This window comes from Symsagittifera roscoffensis, chromosome 1 (assembly GCF_963678635.1).
Source record: "Symsagittifera roscoffensis chromosome 1, txSymRosc1.1, whole genome shotgun sequence".
Taxonomy (NCBI): Eukaryota; Metazoa; Xenacoelomorpha; order Acoela; family Convolutidae; genus Symsagittifera; species Symsagittifera roscoffensis.
Genome location: NC_087062.1, coordinates 62,761,224 through 62,779,183, shown reverse-complemented (window position 1 = coordinate 62,779,183; position 17,960 = coordinate 62,761,224). Strand labels below are relative to the sequence as shown.

At 34.9% G+C, this 17,960-nt stretch overlaps 1 protein-coding gene across 1 annotated transcript in view; it reads left to right on the top strand.

The window, feature by feature from the left end:
* Positions 1-17,628, top strand: part of LOC134847372 (transmembrane 9 superfamily member 4-like) — a 530,188-nt gene extending 512,560 nt beyond the window's left edge. The window contains exons 6-14 of the mRNA XM_063864551.1: positions 5,018-5,141; positions 7,196-7,266; positions 7,446-7,578; positions 7,682-7,763; positions 7,848-8,007; positions 8,456-8,695; positions 12,043-12,162; positions 13,467-13,556; positions 16,617-17,628. Of these exons, the coding sequence (XP_063720621.1) occupies positions 5,018-5,141; positions 7,196-7,266; positions 7,446-7,578; positions 7,682-7,763; positions 7,848-8,007; positions 8,456-8,695; positions 12,043-12,162; positions 13,467-13,556; positions 16,617-16,766 (1,170 nt within the window). The 3' untranslated portion in view covers positions 16,767-17,628. The remainder of the gene's footprint in view (positions 1-5,017; positions 5,142-7,195; positions 7,267-7,445; positions 7,579-7,681; positions 7,764-7,847; positions 8,008-8,455; positions 8,696-12,042; positions 12,163-13,466; positions 13,557-16,616) is intronic.
* The last annotated feature ends 332 nt before the right edge of the window (positions 17,629-17,960 follow it).

The window sequence follows — 17,960 nt, the reverse complement described above, 5'->3', positions numbered from 1 at the left end:
AAATCTCAATCATTTTCTTATCGGTTTCTTTGTTTTTGTTTACTTTTTTGCACCTATCTGTTGGCTATCTTCTGTGGTTCAATACCGGCACTGAGCCAAAGTTTTTGAAATCTTGTTGTTTAATATATATAATTTTTTTGCCTTTTTAGAGTTACTTTTTGCTGTTTTTTCAGTAGTGTTTACGAAGTGCAGCTTCGCCTCTGTGTCACATTTGTGTCGCTTTTTTTATGTGTTAAGAAGAAAGACAAAAGTTTCGAACATTAGAATAGAAAGAAACTAAAAAGTTCAAGTCGTTTTACAACTAGATTTTTAACTGCTCCAATGAAAGCTTCTCGTATTATAATAGTTACTCGCTCGAAACCAGGCTACAAAGCAAAACTTTCAAATCAGGGGGTATTGTAAAAGTTCATGAACGTAGTTCAGATTCTTATAAAAGTAATGATGATTTTTTTCCAGCGTTTTTCTGGAAAAGTTAAGTTTCTTCAGGCTCAAATTTACTTTTCAGCGGTTTGACTTCTGATTTCTTCTTAAGTTCACTCCATTGCTTTTGTTGAAAGAGGGTAAACTCCACTATCGACCAGCAAAAGTGTAATGTTCACACAAAACAGGATCGATTTCTGGCTTTGAAAGTTGAATTTTATTTCCAGATTTCCGAGCGAAATAAAAGATTTACTTGTTGAATTCGTTTTTAGAAATTTTGTCAAAAAATGATCGATCCTAAATTTTTCTAAAATTTCAAATGGCTTCAAGGCCATCAATTGTTTGCTTTCGAAAATTGATGTTTTATTTTTTTTAAAACAAGTCAGTCTTTTTTTTACTGTTTTTGCATTAGTTTACTCTTTTCCAACTGTCTCTTAGCTACGGTCAAGTTTTTGAAAAACGTTGGAATCTTGACTAAAAGGGCTTCAATATGATAACAAAATCAAAACTTAACTCGACACATTCAGATGTTACTTGTAGAATCTGATTTTGGTAGAAACTGAAACAGACCCGAAGACAACGGTCCGACTTTCAGAGGTCGGAACAATTAAAAGTGTTTGAGGTGAAACAAGCAATTTGTTAAATCTATGACGCTATTAGTATATCCGCGGTATCGATAAGTAGTGAACCTTAGCGTTCTACTGATTCATACGTTTTGTGAGCGTTATACTGAGCGTTTTGTGAGCGTTATACTGAGCGTTATACTGAGCGTTACTGCTAAATCTTTATCGTTCTGATAAAACCACTGTGCAGTGTTATATAACAAATCCACTTTTTCCCCAATCAACTGGAAAAATTTTGCTCATTTGGTGGTACATTGTCAGTTAATATCATCTGCTATAATTGCTTTATTAGTTGCTAGTGGTTATCTTTTGCTAAGTAACCATGGCGCAGATGCAAGGTAGTGAAGTTTGCAATCTCCAGGTCGGCAGTTTGATTCCGGCACGTATCAAAATGTGTTATTCAGCATTGCTTTCTGGCACCTATTCTTTCCTTAGTTAATTTCTATAGCTCTATTTTTTGTGACAATTTTTTATTTGCTTTATCCGCTTTTTGGTTACTGGTGTTTGGAATTCGGACGGTGATATGGCACATGTGATGAAATGCGTCTAAACTTGGAGATTAGCGGTGCAAATCTAGTTGGTGGGTTTTTTTAAGTACAATTTTTTGGTTTTTCTTAAATTTTAGTATCCGTTAGGGAATTTTTTTTGGTTTGTGTCTGCAAAGTTCAGCTTTATGTGTTAGTAATAAGAAACCGTTTTATTAATTAACTCTTTGTTAATAATCAAGCGAAACAGACCAACTAAATTCATCGATTGTCAAAGCTGCCTGTTATTCAGGCGTTGTAGACTTTCTCACCTAAAAAAGTTGTTTACAGGCGTAATGAACGAAGTAAAGACTCTTATATAGGTCTTGGTTTTTTTTTATTTTAATTTTTATTTAAGGAAAAAGTCTAAATTATAAAGGCACATTCATCTGTTGAAAGTAAGGTAAATAGCCGTCTCCAAAAACTAACATTGAAATGGTGCGAAAAAACTTAAACGGCTTTTAGTTTCAAAAATGGCATTTTTTTATAGATCCCCAGCGGGGTAAAAACTACCTATTAATCCAGTTTTCTTAATTTTCATCAAACTTGCACCAATCATAAATTGTTCTAGAAATTCAAAACGAGCTTTGAGGGCATCTATTTGTCTTCTTTAAAACTCGAAAGATGAGATTTTTTGAAAAAAAAAAGTATTTTTTTTTCTGTTAACTTGCGTTTAATTGACTTTTTTCCAACTGTCTGTTGGCTATGTTTTAATTAACATTCAAGTTCCTTAGATTTGAGTATTTTTTTTGGAGCAGAGTTAACCAAAATGCTTGGGAAGACAAAAGTCCGGGTCTTTTACTCTGACCAGGAGCTGTACTTCTTGCACATAAACTCTTTTCTGCTTGGCAAACTTTTATGTCGCACTATCGTTTTTCTCCTTATTTTTGGTCGGGTCTGATAAGAAAAAGGGTTCAGTCGGAAGAAAAAACTGTAGGGGTATACCCTGCATCAGCGATATCTCTATTCAATTTGAGTACGGAATCTGTTATCGACTGAAAAAATATATATTTTACTTTTTGACCCAGTTTTGGACTTCGTTCAATTTCCCACAAATGACTGTGCGAATTTGGTTATAAGGTAAACAATCGAATTGAGTTATTTTAATGAAGGTCGCCCCTGCAAAAGCGTTTTCACCGTAAATTTAATAGGGAATCGGCTATGGACTAGTTAAGTGTCAATTTTTAACATTTTGTTTTATTTTTTTAAATCGCAAATTTTGCATCTAAATATTTGCTGGTAGGCCAGTACATCTATGTTTCGTTGCTGGTAGACCAATTGCTCTTCTTACACGTTTGAGGACATAATTTGTCAGCGGCATAATTTGACATCAAAACTGCCAATCAAAGATTATAAAACAGCAATTTTTTGTCTGTTGGTTTGATGCAGAAGTTAAAGCCTAATTTATTGGGGTATTGGCGAGTATAGAGATATTTTTATGCGCAGATATATTAAAACGTGATTGAGCATCCGTTTTACCGTTCAGAAAATCTGAGCCATTCACTTAACATTTCTAACAAACGATACATTAAAACTCGGCCTCTTTATATCCCATGTCTGTGATATACTGCAATAGGACATTCTGCTACATATGCGTTGGTATGTGCCAAATATTGTCTCTTTGACATTTAGGCTTTGATTTGTTGTCTTGAAAATTTTTAGCAATTTGGTAACTCATAATATACTCTTTGTCCATCATAAAAGATTCTTGAAATTCAAAAGGCCACATTTTTAAATGAGCTCAAATTCAGGTTCTTGCCATTAAAGTAAAGTAACTTGTTTTTTTTTACTTTTTGAAGCGAATGTTAAACTGAACATGCTTGTTTGTTTCTTTCTAAGTATTTCCGATAACTTGCAGTGGCAGGCTCGAAGACATAAATCTTTCTAGTGTTTCGTATTTTTCAAGTTTTTTTTAAATCAACTGGTTGGTTTTTTTAGCTGTTTTATGATTTGTTTTTGTGAAATGTAACTTCGCCCTTGGTAGAAATAGTCATCTTCGACTTAGTTAGTATCTTTCAATGAAATTGTCATCAGTGTAATTGCCGATTTGACTGCATTGCAATGTATTAGGGTAGAGTTTTAGTAATTGCTCTAAGCTCCGAAGGGAGACCGAAAATAAAAGTTTCCAACCAATAAACCATTTTTTCCTGAAAGTCGGATTTGGTTGTCTGTATGTATGTTTGCGTAACTTTCTATCAGCTTATTCATCTGGTGCACACATTTAAGATTAAAATTTCAGTGTTATTAGCAAAATCGGTTCTTCCAAAGACCGCAGGTGATGTCGCTATAAATACTTTTCAGTTGTGGTCCCAGTCTCATTCTGATGTTGTTGTTTTTTTAAACAATTTTGTGGCCATCTTGTCGAATTTTTTAAATGCTTAATATCTAACACTCCTCCCATCCAGTGCCTAAAAAGCAACAGACATTTTTTGGCAAAGGTAACTGTTCAAGATATTCTGTGCTAACAGTTAGTTTTTTTATTGAGTTGGTTTTGCTCGTTTGACCAGTTCTTTGCAAAGCTTGTATTAACTTATTTGCATATTTTTGGGAAACCGCAATTCATGATGTCTGGCTGCAAATCAGTTTTTAGCTTAATAAAGAACAGGCTTTGGGGATCGCTCGCTCCTGTTAATCTGAAATTTGGCAGGGTCGTTTCGGAGAAAATGGAGAACGTCCAAAAATAGGTCAAAAATCGAATTACAATCTGCATCAGTAAAACATTTGTTAAAACTAACAAACAGTTATTTCCAGCTTTAGCTGGGCCACTAGTTTATAATTTACAAGTAGTTTTTCATAGGAGTAAATAAATCTTCTAGGCATCTCTTCGGATGTGAACTACTGCTACATTGCCTAGCTAGAAACGACAGCTGTTAATTAATAGTTCTGCTTAAATATTTATACAAGCAAACATTTGTTAAAGAAATTTGAAACGTTCTCTTTTTAAATTTAACTCGACAAATGTTTCTCGTTTTTGGAGCTCATATTCATTGGTGAGCGATTTAGTAAGATGTGTGTTATACACTTTTTTATAGCACCTCGTATTCACTATTAGATGACGGAGAACTTAATAAATCCGCTAGGACAGCTGTTGCAATTTTAAGTCTTTTTTACCGTTTTGCCTTTTAGCGAAGTTCAGCTTCGCCTCTGAGATGCAGTTTGGCTGAACCTTTGAGAAACGCTACCAGAAAACTTCTGTAAAGCGCCGAAATTTTTATCTAAAAAATTCGTAATTTAAAGAAATACCAGTCAACAATTTCTATATATCGATGCCGAAATTTATGTTCCATGATAAATTAGTGCACTTTCGAATTTCAAAACATTTTATACGCGTTTCTCGACTTGATATTAATCAGAGTGGGCATGAAGGTGTGGGCCCCCAATTTAGTGGATCCTTAAATTTAAAAAAACTTATTGATTGGGAGATCTAATTTGTATAGCTTTGTCGTTTAGGTGGAGTGGGAGGAGTCTGTTATCAAATGGGCCTCCAGATGGGATGTGTACTTGGCCAGGAAGGACGGACAGATCCACTGGTTCAACATTCTCAATGCACTAATCATCGTACTCCTCATGTCAGGTCAGTCCGTCACTCACTAATTTAACTCCACTCATCTTAATTTGTAGCAGAGGCGAACTGGAAGGAGAAATTTGTAGAAGAAGAAATATTTGAGAACTATCGTTTTACGCAATTACACTAACAGGCGTAGTGTATTAGTACGAACCTTCTTTTTTCTAACCTAACTCGCAAATTAAAGTGCTCTTTTGGTGGCACTTTTGCTATATAATAATAATAAATTCGTTTACGAATCAGGCACATTACAGAAATTATTTATTATAAATGCACAATTTTGCTAGCGCTGATTCGATTAGTCACCGTAAGGCTGACAACCTGTTGGCAGGTGCAATTTAAGAGCAATTTGGAGAATCAGAATCCATATTTTTTGTTTTTATCCGATTGAAACCTAAAAATTTGCATAAACCGTTTTTGTTGATATAGATCTCAACCATATAGACCAAGGATTTTTTCATGATTTCTTAAAATGAAACAAGCTAGGTAGTCATAGAAAAATTCAACCCGCTTTTTACCATAAAATCTTTGAACAGAAATCAGTATAATGTAGAAATAGGTCTCTGAGTTTATGAACATAACCGTCTAATTTAGTTGCTGGGCATTGCATTATCTTTAACAAATTCTTATAGTCTAGTTTGACAATCTTATTGAAAAGAAATCTAACTCTCTCACTTCTAATCTGTGTGTCAGTTAAGAGATGCTTACTTATTTCTTTCGATGTTATGAAGTTATTCACATATTTACTTGGATGTTCTTTTCTTATAACTTTTGTTAGTATTTTAAGACTTCGTTTGTATGTAGCTCTTAGATTGAGTAAACTTTGTATTTTCGTCTCGTCGATCTTACTTCATCGAACTTTCTGTTTCTGTAGTTTCTGTACTTCATCGAAAATTTCTTGTTTCTGTAGTTTATCCAGATTTGTTTTTGAGGTGCAGCCATAAATCAGTGTTCCACTGTACCCGAAACAACTGCAGAAATATGTCTAACTAACTGAACTGAAACTGTGGGGGAAACCCCTTGCGTACGCTATATTCATATTATTATTATTGTTATTATTGATAAATTGGTGGTATATAGCTTTTGGAGACTCTCATGAGTTGTTCAACCGATTACATGTTTCTAGTTTTGTATTAATCAGGATCTGTAATTGAAATTTCGTAGCAATTGTTTTCTGCTTTATTTGTGGCTAATTTTTCTAATCAAATAAGCGTCCGTGGATGAGTGGTTAGTGCGTGTGAATATTAATCTCTAGGTCGCAGGATGCAATCCGATATGCAGCTGAACTTTTATTAATTCGAGGCTAATTTCTACTTTTTCTTGTTTCACTTCATAGAGCTGCTTTTTTGTCGTGTTCTCGCAAGTGTTTGCGAAGCACAGCTTCGCCTCTGTATTAATATTAGAACTTAACTTTTTATCCTTTGTTCCTAAATTTAGCCCCTCAACCTATTATTGAACAAAACAGAAGATTTTCCAAACACTATGAAGACACTCGTTTGGCAAATTTTTCTGAGTTGCGGGCGAATTCGTTAGGAAACTTACCAAAACGCCATTTTTTGCCACGAAGTGAAATAGGAAAAAAGGTCATTTGTTTTATGCGGGATAAGCGTCCAACACTTCCTACATACGCTAGTATCGCAACACTTGAAACCATAAACAAATCTTGATATTTTTGATAACTGAAATTATTTTCTTTTACCTTTTCTGTTCATAACTGAAACTTGTAATGAGATGAGAGGACGCCACCCCCTTAGGATACGACCGACCCTGTCAACTCGCTAAGAGCCGTGTGATACTTTTCTACGACATTCAATTTTGGTCAACCGATCCCAAGTTTTTTTAAAGGCGCTTTCTGTGGCCATGTATACAAATTTTGGGGGAAAGTTTTGGCAAATTAAGATCTAGTTATAGTTTAAGCGAAGTCTAAGGAAATTTTGGCCGGCCAAGAAAAGTCAACGAATATTTGAAAAACTAAATCCCTACCCATGAGACACCTCCTCGCCATCCTGCCTCGATCGGCCTCTGGTTGGGGAACCTCACAATAGCCGGAACTTTTTTTTTAGGAATTGTCACTGTGATTCTGATCAGGACTCTACGAAGGGATATTGCCAAATACAACTCAGAAGACGACCTCGTAAGTGCTATCGAATGTTCTTATGAAACTAAATCTGCAAATGCATACTTTCTTCTCAGCTTACCAATTGTTAATTATCGGTGATACAAGCTCAATACTTTTGAAATCAAAATTAAAAAAAATCAACTGCGTTGATTTGAAGATTAGTTCTAAATATAATGAAATGAGTTGATTTTAAGGAGAGTCATCTGGAAGAGAGTGGTTGGAAGATGGTGCATGGGGACGTGTTCAGGCCTCCCAAACACCCCAGATTGCTATCCTCCCTCGTAGGCTCAGGCATCCAGATACTGGCCATGTTCGGGTTCACCATTGGTGCGTGTTAAGTTTCTTTTCCGCTGCTCATTCAACTAATGCAGGAAAAATAAAAGGAAGTTTGTTGCCGATTCAAATCTACAACTATGCAGTTTTGTTGCAGGCTTGGCTATGCTCGGATTCTTGTCACCTGCCAGTCGAGGATCCATCATGTCTGGAGGAATATTCCTCTACTGCTTCATGGGGTAAGAGCAGCAAAAGCAGCGAAAATTAAAAGAATAGTTCTTTAATCGTCTGAATAGGGAGTCTGACGCTACCATAAATTCTAGAGTGATTGCTGGGTATCACGCAGGCAGACTATATAGGACAATGCGGGGGCAACAATGGAAGTCGGGGGCTATGTGGACTGGAACCCTGTTTCCAGGAATCCTGTTTGGAACTACCTTCTTTCTGAACTTCTTCATCTGGGGGAAGAAGTCATCTGGAGCGGTAAGATTACAAATAATATTTCACCTATCGAAAGAGACGTATCACTTTTTTCTAAACAAGAATGAAGCCGCAGCGAAAAATCGTCTTGTCCTTGTCAGTTTTTCTTCCTGCTCTAATGAGACCTGAATAGATGACATGGACATATCTACCCGTGATTGTCTTCTTTAGATATGACTCTAAAGATGCTACATCGAAGGCCACAATGAATTTATTAAATAAATAGTGTGGCTGGTTTCTAAATTTTAAGGGAAAATAGTGTTTTTAAGTGAATCCCAGAAAAGGCGCAAGACACCAGTATCCTGATAATTGAATCCTCGAAAAGACCACGGAAGATGGGCCCGGTTGTTTCAAAAAATCAAAAACAAGTTTTTGCTCAGCAGTAGACCTGGGAATTTTCCTGGACCCAGTAACAATAACTCTCAATAACTTTTGTTCTGTGTTGATGTAGGTACCCTTCTCAGTGATGGTGTCTTTGTTGGCCATCTGGCTCGGCATCTCCCTACCCCTCGTGTTCCTGGGCTACTACTTCGGATTCAGAAAACAGCCGTACTCCCACCCTGTGCAAGTGAAACACATACCACGCGTGGTACCCGAACAGAGCTGGCACAACCACCCCTTCATCGCAATGGTTCTCTCCGGACTGCTCCCCTTTGGAGCTGTCTTCTTGGAACTTTCCTTCATATTCACGGTAGAACATCAAGATACTATTCGCGAGGATGATTGTCATGAAATGGTGCCCGTGTCTCGTCAAAATCTGTTTAATTCTTATTCGCCAATTGGTGATCATTTCTCGAGATTAATTTTACACTGTTATTCATAGTTTTCATAAGTGTGAGCTAGCAGTTGATCTAATCATTTGTTGTTGGGTTAAAGCCAGTTACTTAAATTAAACTAAGAGCGAAATTGATTTGTTTGACTTTCTTGGAATGGGCGTCAGTGATGATTGAGTAAAAGGTCTGAATGTGTGGGGCGGTTGCTTCTGAACGCTCATGGGCATAATGTTTTTATGCCCAATGTGCGTGCCCACTCAAGGGGAAGTTTCGTAAGTTGTCTCTTCCAGTATACGGGCATACATATAGCAGCTGTCCCCATATATAGTGATCAGAGTAAGTTTCTGAGACGCCGCCTTGAGCATTAAGTTTGTTTACACAAGCGAAGCGTAGTGTGTTAATACGAAGTCCACTATTTTTCCAACCTAAGTCGCAAATATTGGTGCTACTTTTAGTAGCACCAAGATTTTCAGAAAATTGGTTGAAAACCCGATGGAAAGACCGGCTAATCTACTGTGTGTATCTTTTTACCGTGCCCGATGCCATTCGAAACTTTCGAGGGGGGGGGGGGGGGGGGGGGTTGGGGTTTCGACCCAATTTCTGAAAAATGACTCCATCTATTCTGAGATTCAGACTTCAATCAAAAGAAAATGTTATTGTGATCTCCCCTGCATAAGGTGCTACGCCCTTGTTTTCGCAGAAAATAGTTATGGCCTTAGGAAATGCCCAAATTTGGAGCTGCTGATCGTTTCTTAGAAAATATTTTGTTTTTCTCGAAAACTACACTGCCAAAAATCTGTGATCAATAATTCAAATACAAGAACCGGTGTAAGGCCTCCTATCCGCAGAATTGGAAACGCCTATGCTCTTATTTTTGTGGAAAAAAATCGGAATATAAATTGTCTAATTATGAAATTTTGACTATTTTTCGGAAACTTTTGACTTTTCTCTAAATCTACCGTCCAAATCTGAGATTAAGAGTTTAATCGGAAGTAGGTTCAGCTTTGCCTCCGTGTTTTTACACCAGCAATGCTTGTGTTATAGCAATGCTTGTGTTATAGCAATGCTTGTGTTATAGCAATGCTTGTGTTATAGTTTCTTTTTTTTACAACCTAAGTCGCAAATATTGTTGCGATAAAATGTGTTAATTTTGATCATCAACCAACTATTAAGTACAGCTAGTGCTAAGGATTTTAACACAGAGTATCATTGTTCCGAGTTTCGTAACGAAAGTAACGGACTATTTGTGCTCGGGGTGTTTTTTTTCTTCAGACAAATTCGACTTTTTAACTAGCGATTTTTGACGGGATTTTTGTATATCATTCAAAAAGTATTGTTGTCCTGAGCTTAAATTTGAAAAGATATTTCACCTGTGATCATTTTTTGTAAAATTCTGGGGGTTTAAAAATTGCCAATTTGGGACAATTAACGCGCGATTTATTTCGCGCTATTAACGCGTAAGCGGAGATTTAATCCGTCATAGAAATCGTTCTAAGTTGGTTGAAGGAAGCTTCTTTGCCATAATTGTTTTGTTACTAAGAGCGTAATTTATCACTGTGTACGAAATATGGCGTGTGGGAGATGTTTTTCTCAAAAAGTACCAAATTTAAAAAAAAAATCTTTTTTTTTAACATTTAATTTTTTCATGTTATTACTGCTCTATAAATTGAGGCATGTTATTTGGTAATTTTTTTTTCAAAATGTCTGGTGCTGCTAATGCGTCATAATTGGCGTGCGTCACTTAAAAAATTTTGTAGACTCAAAGTTTTACTCATGCAGTTTTTCCCAGTGGCGTTATCGGTCATATTTTTGCTTGTGTATGCGAAGTGCAACTTCGCCTGTGTGTAAGTTTTTTCTAGACCCAAAAAATGAAAAAATTTACAGGAAAAACTAATTTTCTTCTTTTAAAGCTCGGGTCACAAAATTAAATCTTTCTTTTATTCTTCTTGTTTTTCAAGCGACTTAATTTATCGTAGATTTATGGCGCATTTTATTTAAATTATGAGTTTTTGCGATTAATTTTTTCTGCAACAAATAATTTTTTCATGTTGTTTATTGCTTTCTAGCCTATATTGTTTTAATCCCGATAACTGTATTAATTGATAAAATGGGGTTAAGGAAGCAAAAATTTGTATCAAATCAGAAAAGTTTGTTTTCATATTTTTATTTTGACATCTTTCCTTGTTTCCCGTTAGTTTTCCTTATACATATTATATTGGTCTAATTTTGAATTTGATACCTTTAAGCAAAATAAAATGATTATCTTCTGTTTTTTTAATGAATATTGTTTTTTTTTCAAGTCCAGCTAACACTCTTTTCGTTTTCGGGTTCAATATTTTTTATAATTAGTTCAATGATGTGCATTCTTCGTTTGTTTATTTGTTTGTCTGCTCCAACTTTTTCTTTTTGAAATGGAAATCCGCTATCATTCACAGTTTTGCAAAATATCGTATGCGAATGTTTTCCTTTTATTATTCTGTTTTCTGTTCTATATTTGTTTTTTTTTCTCGTCATTTTCTATGAGTATGTGAATATAAGTTTCTAGATATTGATTTATTTTGAAAATTTTTGAAAAAAATCCCATTTTAACTTAGAAATCCGTTTTTTGTGCGGTTTTCAGATTTTTATCATTCTCTGCGATTCACAAAGGATTTTACGCTCGTCTTGTGAGCAATTTAATGTATCACAGCGATGTTCATGAATTCGTTGGAACCAGGCTGAGTTTCCCTTATGAATTTATTGCCGCTATCATTTTTTGCTGATGCAAAGAAATGCGATACATGCAATTTTCTCGATTTTTTTCTTTTTAACCATTAGTTGCTACAAGGAGCTTGCTTCACCCCTGTGTAAAAAAGGTCTGTATAATGATTGTTTTGAATGAATTAGTTTGAATTAAGTTTATTCAAGTCAAAAATTTTTGCCTGACTAATTGTTTCTCTAAATTCAGATAACTGAACGACACTTTTTTTGGTATTGTCTAAATTTTTTGCAGCGGTGGATATCGGGGATTGACAGATGTCCCACTTCCCTTTTGGGTTAATTTCTCAAATTGGGTTAATTTAATCAAAAAAATGTTTAGCATAAATTGTTCTAGAAATTCAAAGAGCTTTAAGGTCATCTATTTTTTTTCTTAAAAATTCGAAAGTTGAGGTTGATTCTTTTCCAACTATCTGTTGGTTATGTTTTTTTAAAATTGTTTAATTAACATTTATTATTTGTCATGCAGTGATGTGAGTGATATAATGTAAATTGGCGTTTTGTTTAGGCAATTTGGAAGCACGAGTACTATTCGCTATTCGCGTTCCTGTTCCTTGTCTTCTTGATCCTTATCGTCACCACATCCCAAGTGGCCATCATCGTCATCTATTTCCAGCTGTGCAACGAGGTTAGTGAATATAATTAAGAAACTTAGTAATATAATTAAGAAACACAGATCTTGCTCACATTGCTAACTCCGAAATAGTCATTTTATCTCACTTGCTAGCATAGAAAAGCTTTTTGCGATATCTTGCTTATTGTTTCGACTTTCGATACGAAAGTAACGGAATATTTGTGCTCGGGGTGGGTTTTTTTTCTTCAGACAAATTTCGACTTTTTAACTAGCCATTTTTGACGGAATTTTTTAAAATCATTCGAAAGGTATTGTTGTCCTGAGCTCAAATTTGAAAAGATATTTCACCTGTGATGATTTTTCGTAAAGTTACGAGGGTTTAAAGATTGCCATTTTGGCCAATTTGGGACAATTAGCGCGCGATATATTTCGCGCTATTAACGCTTAAGCGTAGAGTTAATCCGTCTTAGAAATCGTTCCAAGTTGGTTAAAAGAAGCTTATGTGCCATAATTGGTTTGTTACAAGGAGCGAAATCTATCCTTTTGTACTTTGTATGGCGTGTGGGGGGATGATTTTCATAAAAAATTTCAAATTTAAACAAGACTGCTCGTATCAGGGCGAAGCCCTGAATGTTCCGACTGCCTTTTAAGGTTTATGGAGCAGTAATAATATTAAAAAATTCAATGAAATAAAACAAAATGAAAAGAAATTTTTTCTAAAATTTGAAATTTTTAATGAAAATCATACCCCTCGCGCCATTTAAAGTACAAAAGAATAAACTTTACTCCTTGTAACAAACCAATTATCGCAAATAAGCTTATTTTAACCAATTTGGAACAATTTCTAAGACGGATTAACTCTCCGCTTACGCGTTGATAGCGCGAAATATATCGCACATTAATTGTCCCTAATTGGCCAAAATGGCAATCTTTAAACCCCCGTAAATTTACGAAAAATGATCACAGGTGAAATATCTTTTCAAATTTAAGCTCAGGACAACAATACCTTTTGAATGATATAAAAAATTCCGTCAAAAATGGCTAGTTAAAAAGTCGAAATTTGTCTTGAAGAAAAAAAAACCCACCCCGAGCACAAATATTCCGTTACTTTCGTATCGAAAGTCGAAACAAAAATTGATTTTGTTCTATTTCAATGAACTTTTTAATGTTTTTACTGCTCCATAAACCTTAAAAGGCAGTCGGAACATTCAAGGCTTCGCCCTGATAGGATCAGTCTTGTTAATATTTTGAAAATTGATTGAACTAAGCTGAGATGTATTCTGAGATGTGGCGCATTGAAATAGCACAATCTGGTGGCATCATAATTTTCTGACACGTAATTTTGCTACCTCTTTCAGGACTACAACTGGTGGTGGAGATCCTTTCTGACATCGTGTGGGCCAGCATTCTACCTGTTCCTCTACTCAATAATCTACTTCTACTTCAGAGTAAGTCAACTACTCTGCTCACATCTGCAGTAGCATTAGGGTATCTCTAAAACACCAATCGAATGCAATGAATCAAAACTTTCCTCTGGTTTTTGATGATTGCACGATAGTTAGATCGTTATTTGGTCCTTCAGTAACGAAAAATTATTCAGTCAAAATATTTTAAGTTAGATATTTGTCGACTCATTAACTGTCTCAGATGTCTACACTTTGTTTTTAAAGCAAATCATTATATCGTTTTAACACTGGAAGAGTATTTTACTTATTGTCGGGGTGGAATCAAAAGCTGCTGTCCAAGATTTTTTTCTACAATCTAAACTTCTGCCATTGTTAGTGGTGTTTATTACACGAGCGTAGCATTGTGTGATAGTATGATGCAACTTTTTTCCAACTTAAGCCGCCAATAAAAGTAATTTGAGGTGTGAAGGCTGCTTTAGCAGTATATTGACATGATGTGCTTTGACATTTGATTAGCAATAAGTCAACTCAGTTGATGCTTTCTTAATTCGTCAATTGAACAGTTAAAATCTATGTTTCATACAGCAGTATAATAATTAAAATCCTTTTTCAATTCGATATACTTCGCGAGATTTTGGAAATGCAAAATTTATACGCAATTTGGTTCAATACATTCTAGTTTATGGCATGCAAATTTTAGTGTGTTTGCCTTTAGTTTATAGTTTAAATTCCAATTTATTACTTAAAAAATTGAGTATATGTTCATTTTAACGCCCACGAATCTTTGACGCTTTCTTGCTCGTGTTTGCTCTGTCTTGAATAAATTGTTTACTTACTTTGGTCGTTTTTTAAATAGAGCTAGTGTCTGGAAATCGAGAGTAAAAACTTATTTATTTTCCTCAGCTATAAGAAAAGCAAGGAATTAAACCTCACATCTTATGGTACTGATTGTTTGTATCCAACATTTTTGCAGGAATTGCCTGTGTTAAACATTTTAGTGGAAAAGGACCTAAATTTTGTTACATTTCAGTTTAAGTTCGATGAGTGAAGTGAATTTTTTTAATGTAATAAAATCATGTGGATATTTTATGTGAAACTAACATTCCTCAGTTAGAAGAGTTAATGAATGATATCAGTTTGTTCGAAAGTTTTTCTAGGAAAAACAATCATGCATGTATAAAATTGAAATTTTCAAATTCAATTCACATGATTTATAATTGGGCAGTTTGATTATGAGTAATGTACGTAATGAAGACTCTTATATAAGGTCTTGGTGCTTTTTTATCAAGTTTTTTTTTAGGATAAAGTTTTAAAATTTGTCTACGCTCAAATTAGATTTTTTCGTGGTTTGAGTTTTGATTTCTATTTAAGTTAAGTTCATTTCCATTGTTAAAAGAAAGGCAAACTCCACTATCGAACAGAAAAAGGGAACATGATCGAGTTCTTGTTTCGAAAGTCATGGACTCGTCTCCTGGTCCTCTCTGTTGGAAATAATGCAAAGGTAATTTTTTCAGCAAGTTAGAATTTTAAATTTCCGTCGTTTTCGAAAACAGTTTTCATATTGGTTGTAATTTTACCAAGCCGATTTGTTAAAGTTTTATTTTTTAACAGTCAATGAGCGTAGTGAAGTTTTTATGGGTCGTGATGATTTTAGTTTTTTTTCGAAAAAAAAAAACATTTTTTTTTCAGGCTCAAGTTTTGTTTTGCAGTTTGACCTGATTTGTTTTGAAGTTCAGTTCATTTTTTAAAAAGAAAACAAACTCAATTATGGAAGCAAAACTGTAAAGGTCACGAAAAACTGATAGATTTCTAGTTTCAAAAGTGTACTTAAATTTTCTGAATTCCAATGGGAATAAAAAGCCTACTTATTGATCTAGATTTTCTCTAAGTGGGATGATGTTATGAAATAAAGAGCCAATAATTGAAATTTCTTGGTTTTCAAAGAGCTTAAACCTTATTTATTTACTTCGAAAGTTGAAAAGTGTTCTATCAATTTTTTTCGCATTCCTTGTTCTTCAACCTTTTTTTTCAGCCATCCGTTGGCTATGTTTTTGGGTTTTTGTTCCGACTTTCGATACGAAAGTAACGGAATATTTGTGCTCGGGGTGGGTTTTTTTTCTTCAGACAAATTTCGACTTTTTAACTAGCCATTTTTGACGGAATTTTTTTATATCATTCAAAAGCCATTGTTGTCCTGAGCTTAAATTTGAAAAGATATTTCACCTGTGATTATTTTGCGTAAAGTTATGAGGGTTTAAAGATTGCCATTTTGACCAATTTGGGACAATTAACGCGCGATCTAGTTCGCGTTATTAACGCGTAAGCGGAGATTTAATCCGTCTTATAAATCGTTGCAAATTGGTTGAACGAAGCTTATTTGCCATAATTGATTTGTTACAAGGATCGAAATCTATCTTTTTGTACTTTATATGGCGTGTGGGGGGATGATTTTCATTAAAAATTTTCAAATTAAAAAAAAAAATTCATTTTATTTTATTTCATTTAATTTTTTGTTCTTACTGCTGCTCCATAAACTTTAAAAGGCAGTCGGAACATTCAGGGCTTCGCCCTGATACGAGCAGTCTTGTTTGTGTTTATGAACGCCTTCCCAATTGCCTGCAGACTGTGATTCCGTTTCGGCGTTTTTTCTCTTGATTTCTTTCGAAGGCCGCTTTTCAATTGCATTCTCCGGTTGAAGCTCAAATGTTCCTAAAAGAAGACCAAATTGATTTTCCAGTGTCTTACAAAACACTATAAAGACCTTATTTGGCCAAGCATTTTTGGGCAACAGGCGAATTTTTGACAGAAAACTGGCGCGACCAAAAAACCCGAAATTGAAATTAAAATGGGTGTCATAAACTAAGTACCAAAGGGGGATTCTTTGGGATGTCGGTGAGTCGAATTCTGATGCTGTCTGCTGGGAGGTGTTCGCCCCTGATTTTATCACTTGATTGTTATGCTTGAGTCAAAAACGTTTCATTGAAAACTGTCTGAACTCAAAAGAGGTGTAGGGTGAAATAATTTTTTCTAATTTGTGACACCTAGCAACCAGTCGTTCTTATTTGTGTTTAAAGAGTTAACTGGTGGATGTTTTTGTTATAGCTGGACATCACTGAATTCATTCCGGCTCTGCTGTATTTCGGGTACTCGATGCTGATGGTGGCTTCATTTGCCCTTCTTACGGGAGCAATTGGGTTCATATCTGCATATTTCTTCATTAGAAAGATATATGGCGCAGTGAAGATCGACTAACGAACCAAGAGACACCATCGACCTTTCCGCCCATTCCCTAAACAGATATATAACGTTCTTTAACTGATGTGCACACCCAATTCAAGATCAAAGCAGTCTACAGGAAGAAAAGTAAAAACGAAAGGAGAAGGGTTTCAAAAACTAAAACTAGCCATAAGTCAAACGGATATACTGAACGTGACATTTTAAAGACTAAAAGGGGATATCTGATTTTTTGGGGGAAATTAGACTGTTTTTACTCTTAAACTAAATCATCAGCGATTATGGTTAATGAAATTCGATGCAGAAGAGCATTCCATTTTTCTATTCAAATGTTTAAAAATGAAAATTGTTCGAAATTTGAAAACAAACAGTATGTGTAGTTGTAGTATATCTGCTTAATTTTAGCGATTCACTGTACATGTTAACTTGCTCGGGGCTCTTAAGTCGAATGCGACATAAAACTGCTCTTCTTTAGATATCACAAGGTGCTTTTGATCTATTTAAAAGAGCTGACCAGAGAAAAGCTTGGCTCCACTAAAGGTTTATAGAATTTTGTCATGCTGGCTTAGGATTAATCTTGACCGCCGCTGCAGTACATCATAAGACAATAAACTGAAAATATTTTATTGTTCTGGTCATGGATGCGAGATATGCGTTGTCATTTTTTACCAGCAGCCTACACGAAGTTTATTCCGATGTAAAGAAGAGTAACAAATGGTAACTATCTTTTCCCCTATATACGATTATATAAAAATCATACGCCAACCGGGGTTGTTTTGAATCGAATTGTAAATTGTATGTTAAACATTTGTAAAATATAAATTTAAGTATCTCGTGTCAGCTTATTATCATTTCAGATCAATTAAAAACTTGAAAAGAGTCTATTGTTTTCTCTGAGCAATGGTGCACTTTAAACTGTAAATTTGTTCAAAATCCGTCCTTTCTTAGAAAGTAATGATGAATAAAGAGTTCTGAAGAATGTGTGAGCGGTAATGCATAAAATTATAACCCATGCGATAAGCTAGGGTATTGCAATCAGGTACTAGACTTTTTCCCGCAAATAACTAGGCCAACAAAAATGTTACACGTGTTTTACTAGAAACGTAAATATAGTGGGTGCATGTTAGGCATGTGCCTTTTATGAGTCTTCTTAATAGTGTTTTTGTGTCAAAATTTTCAGTGTCTTTTCGGCGCTTGAGTAGGCTTTAATTC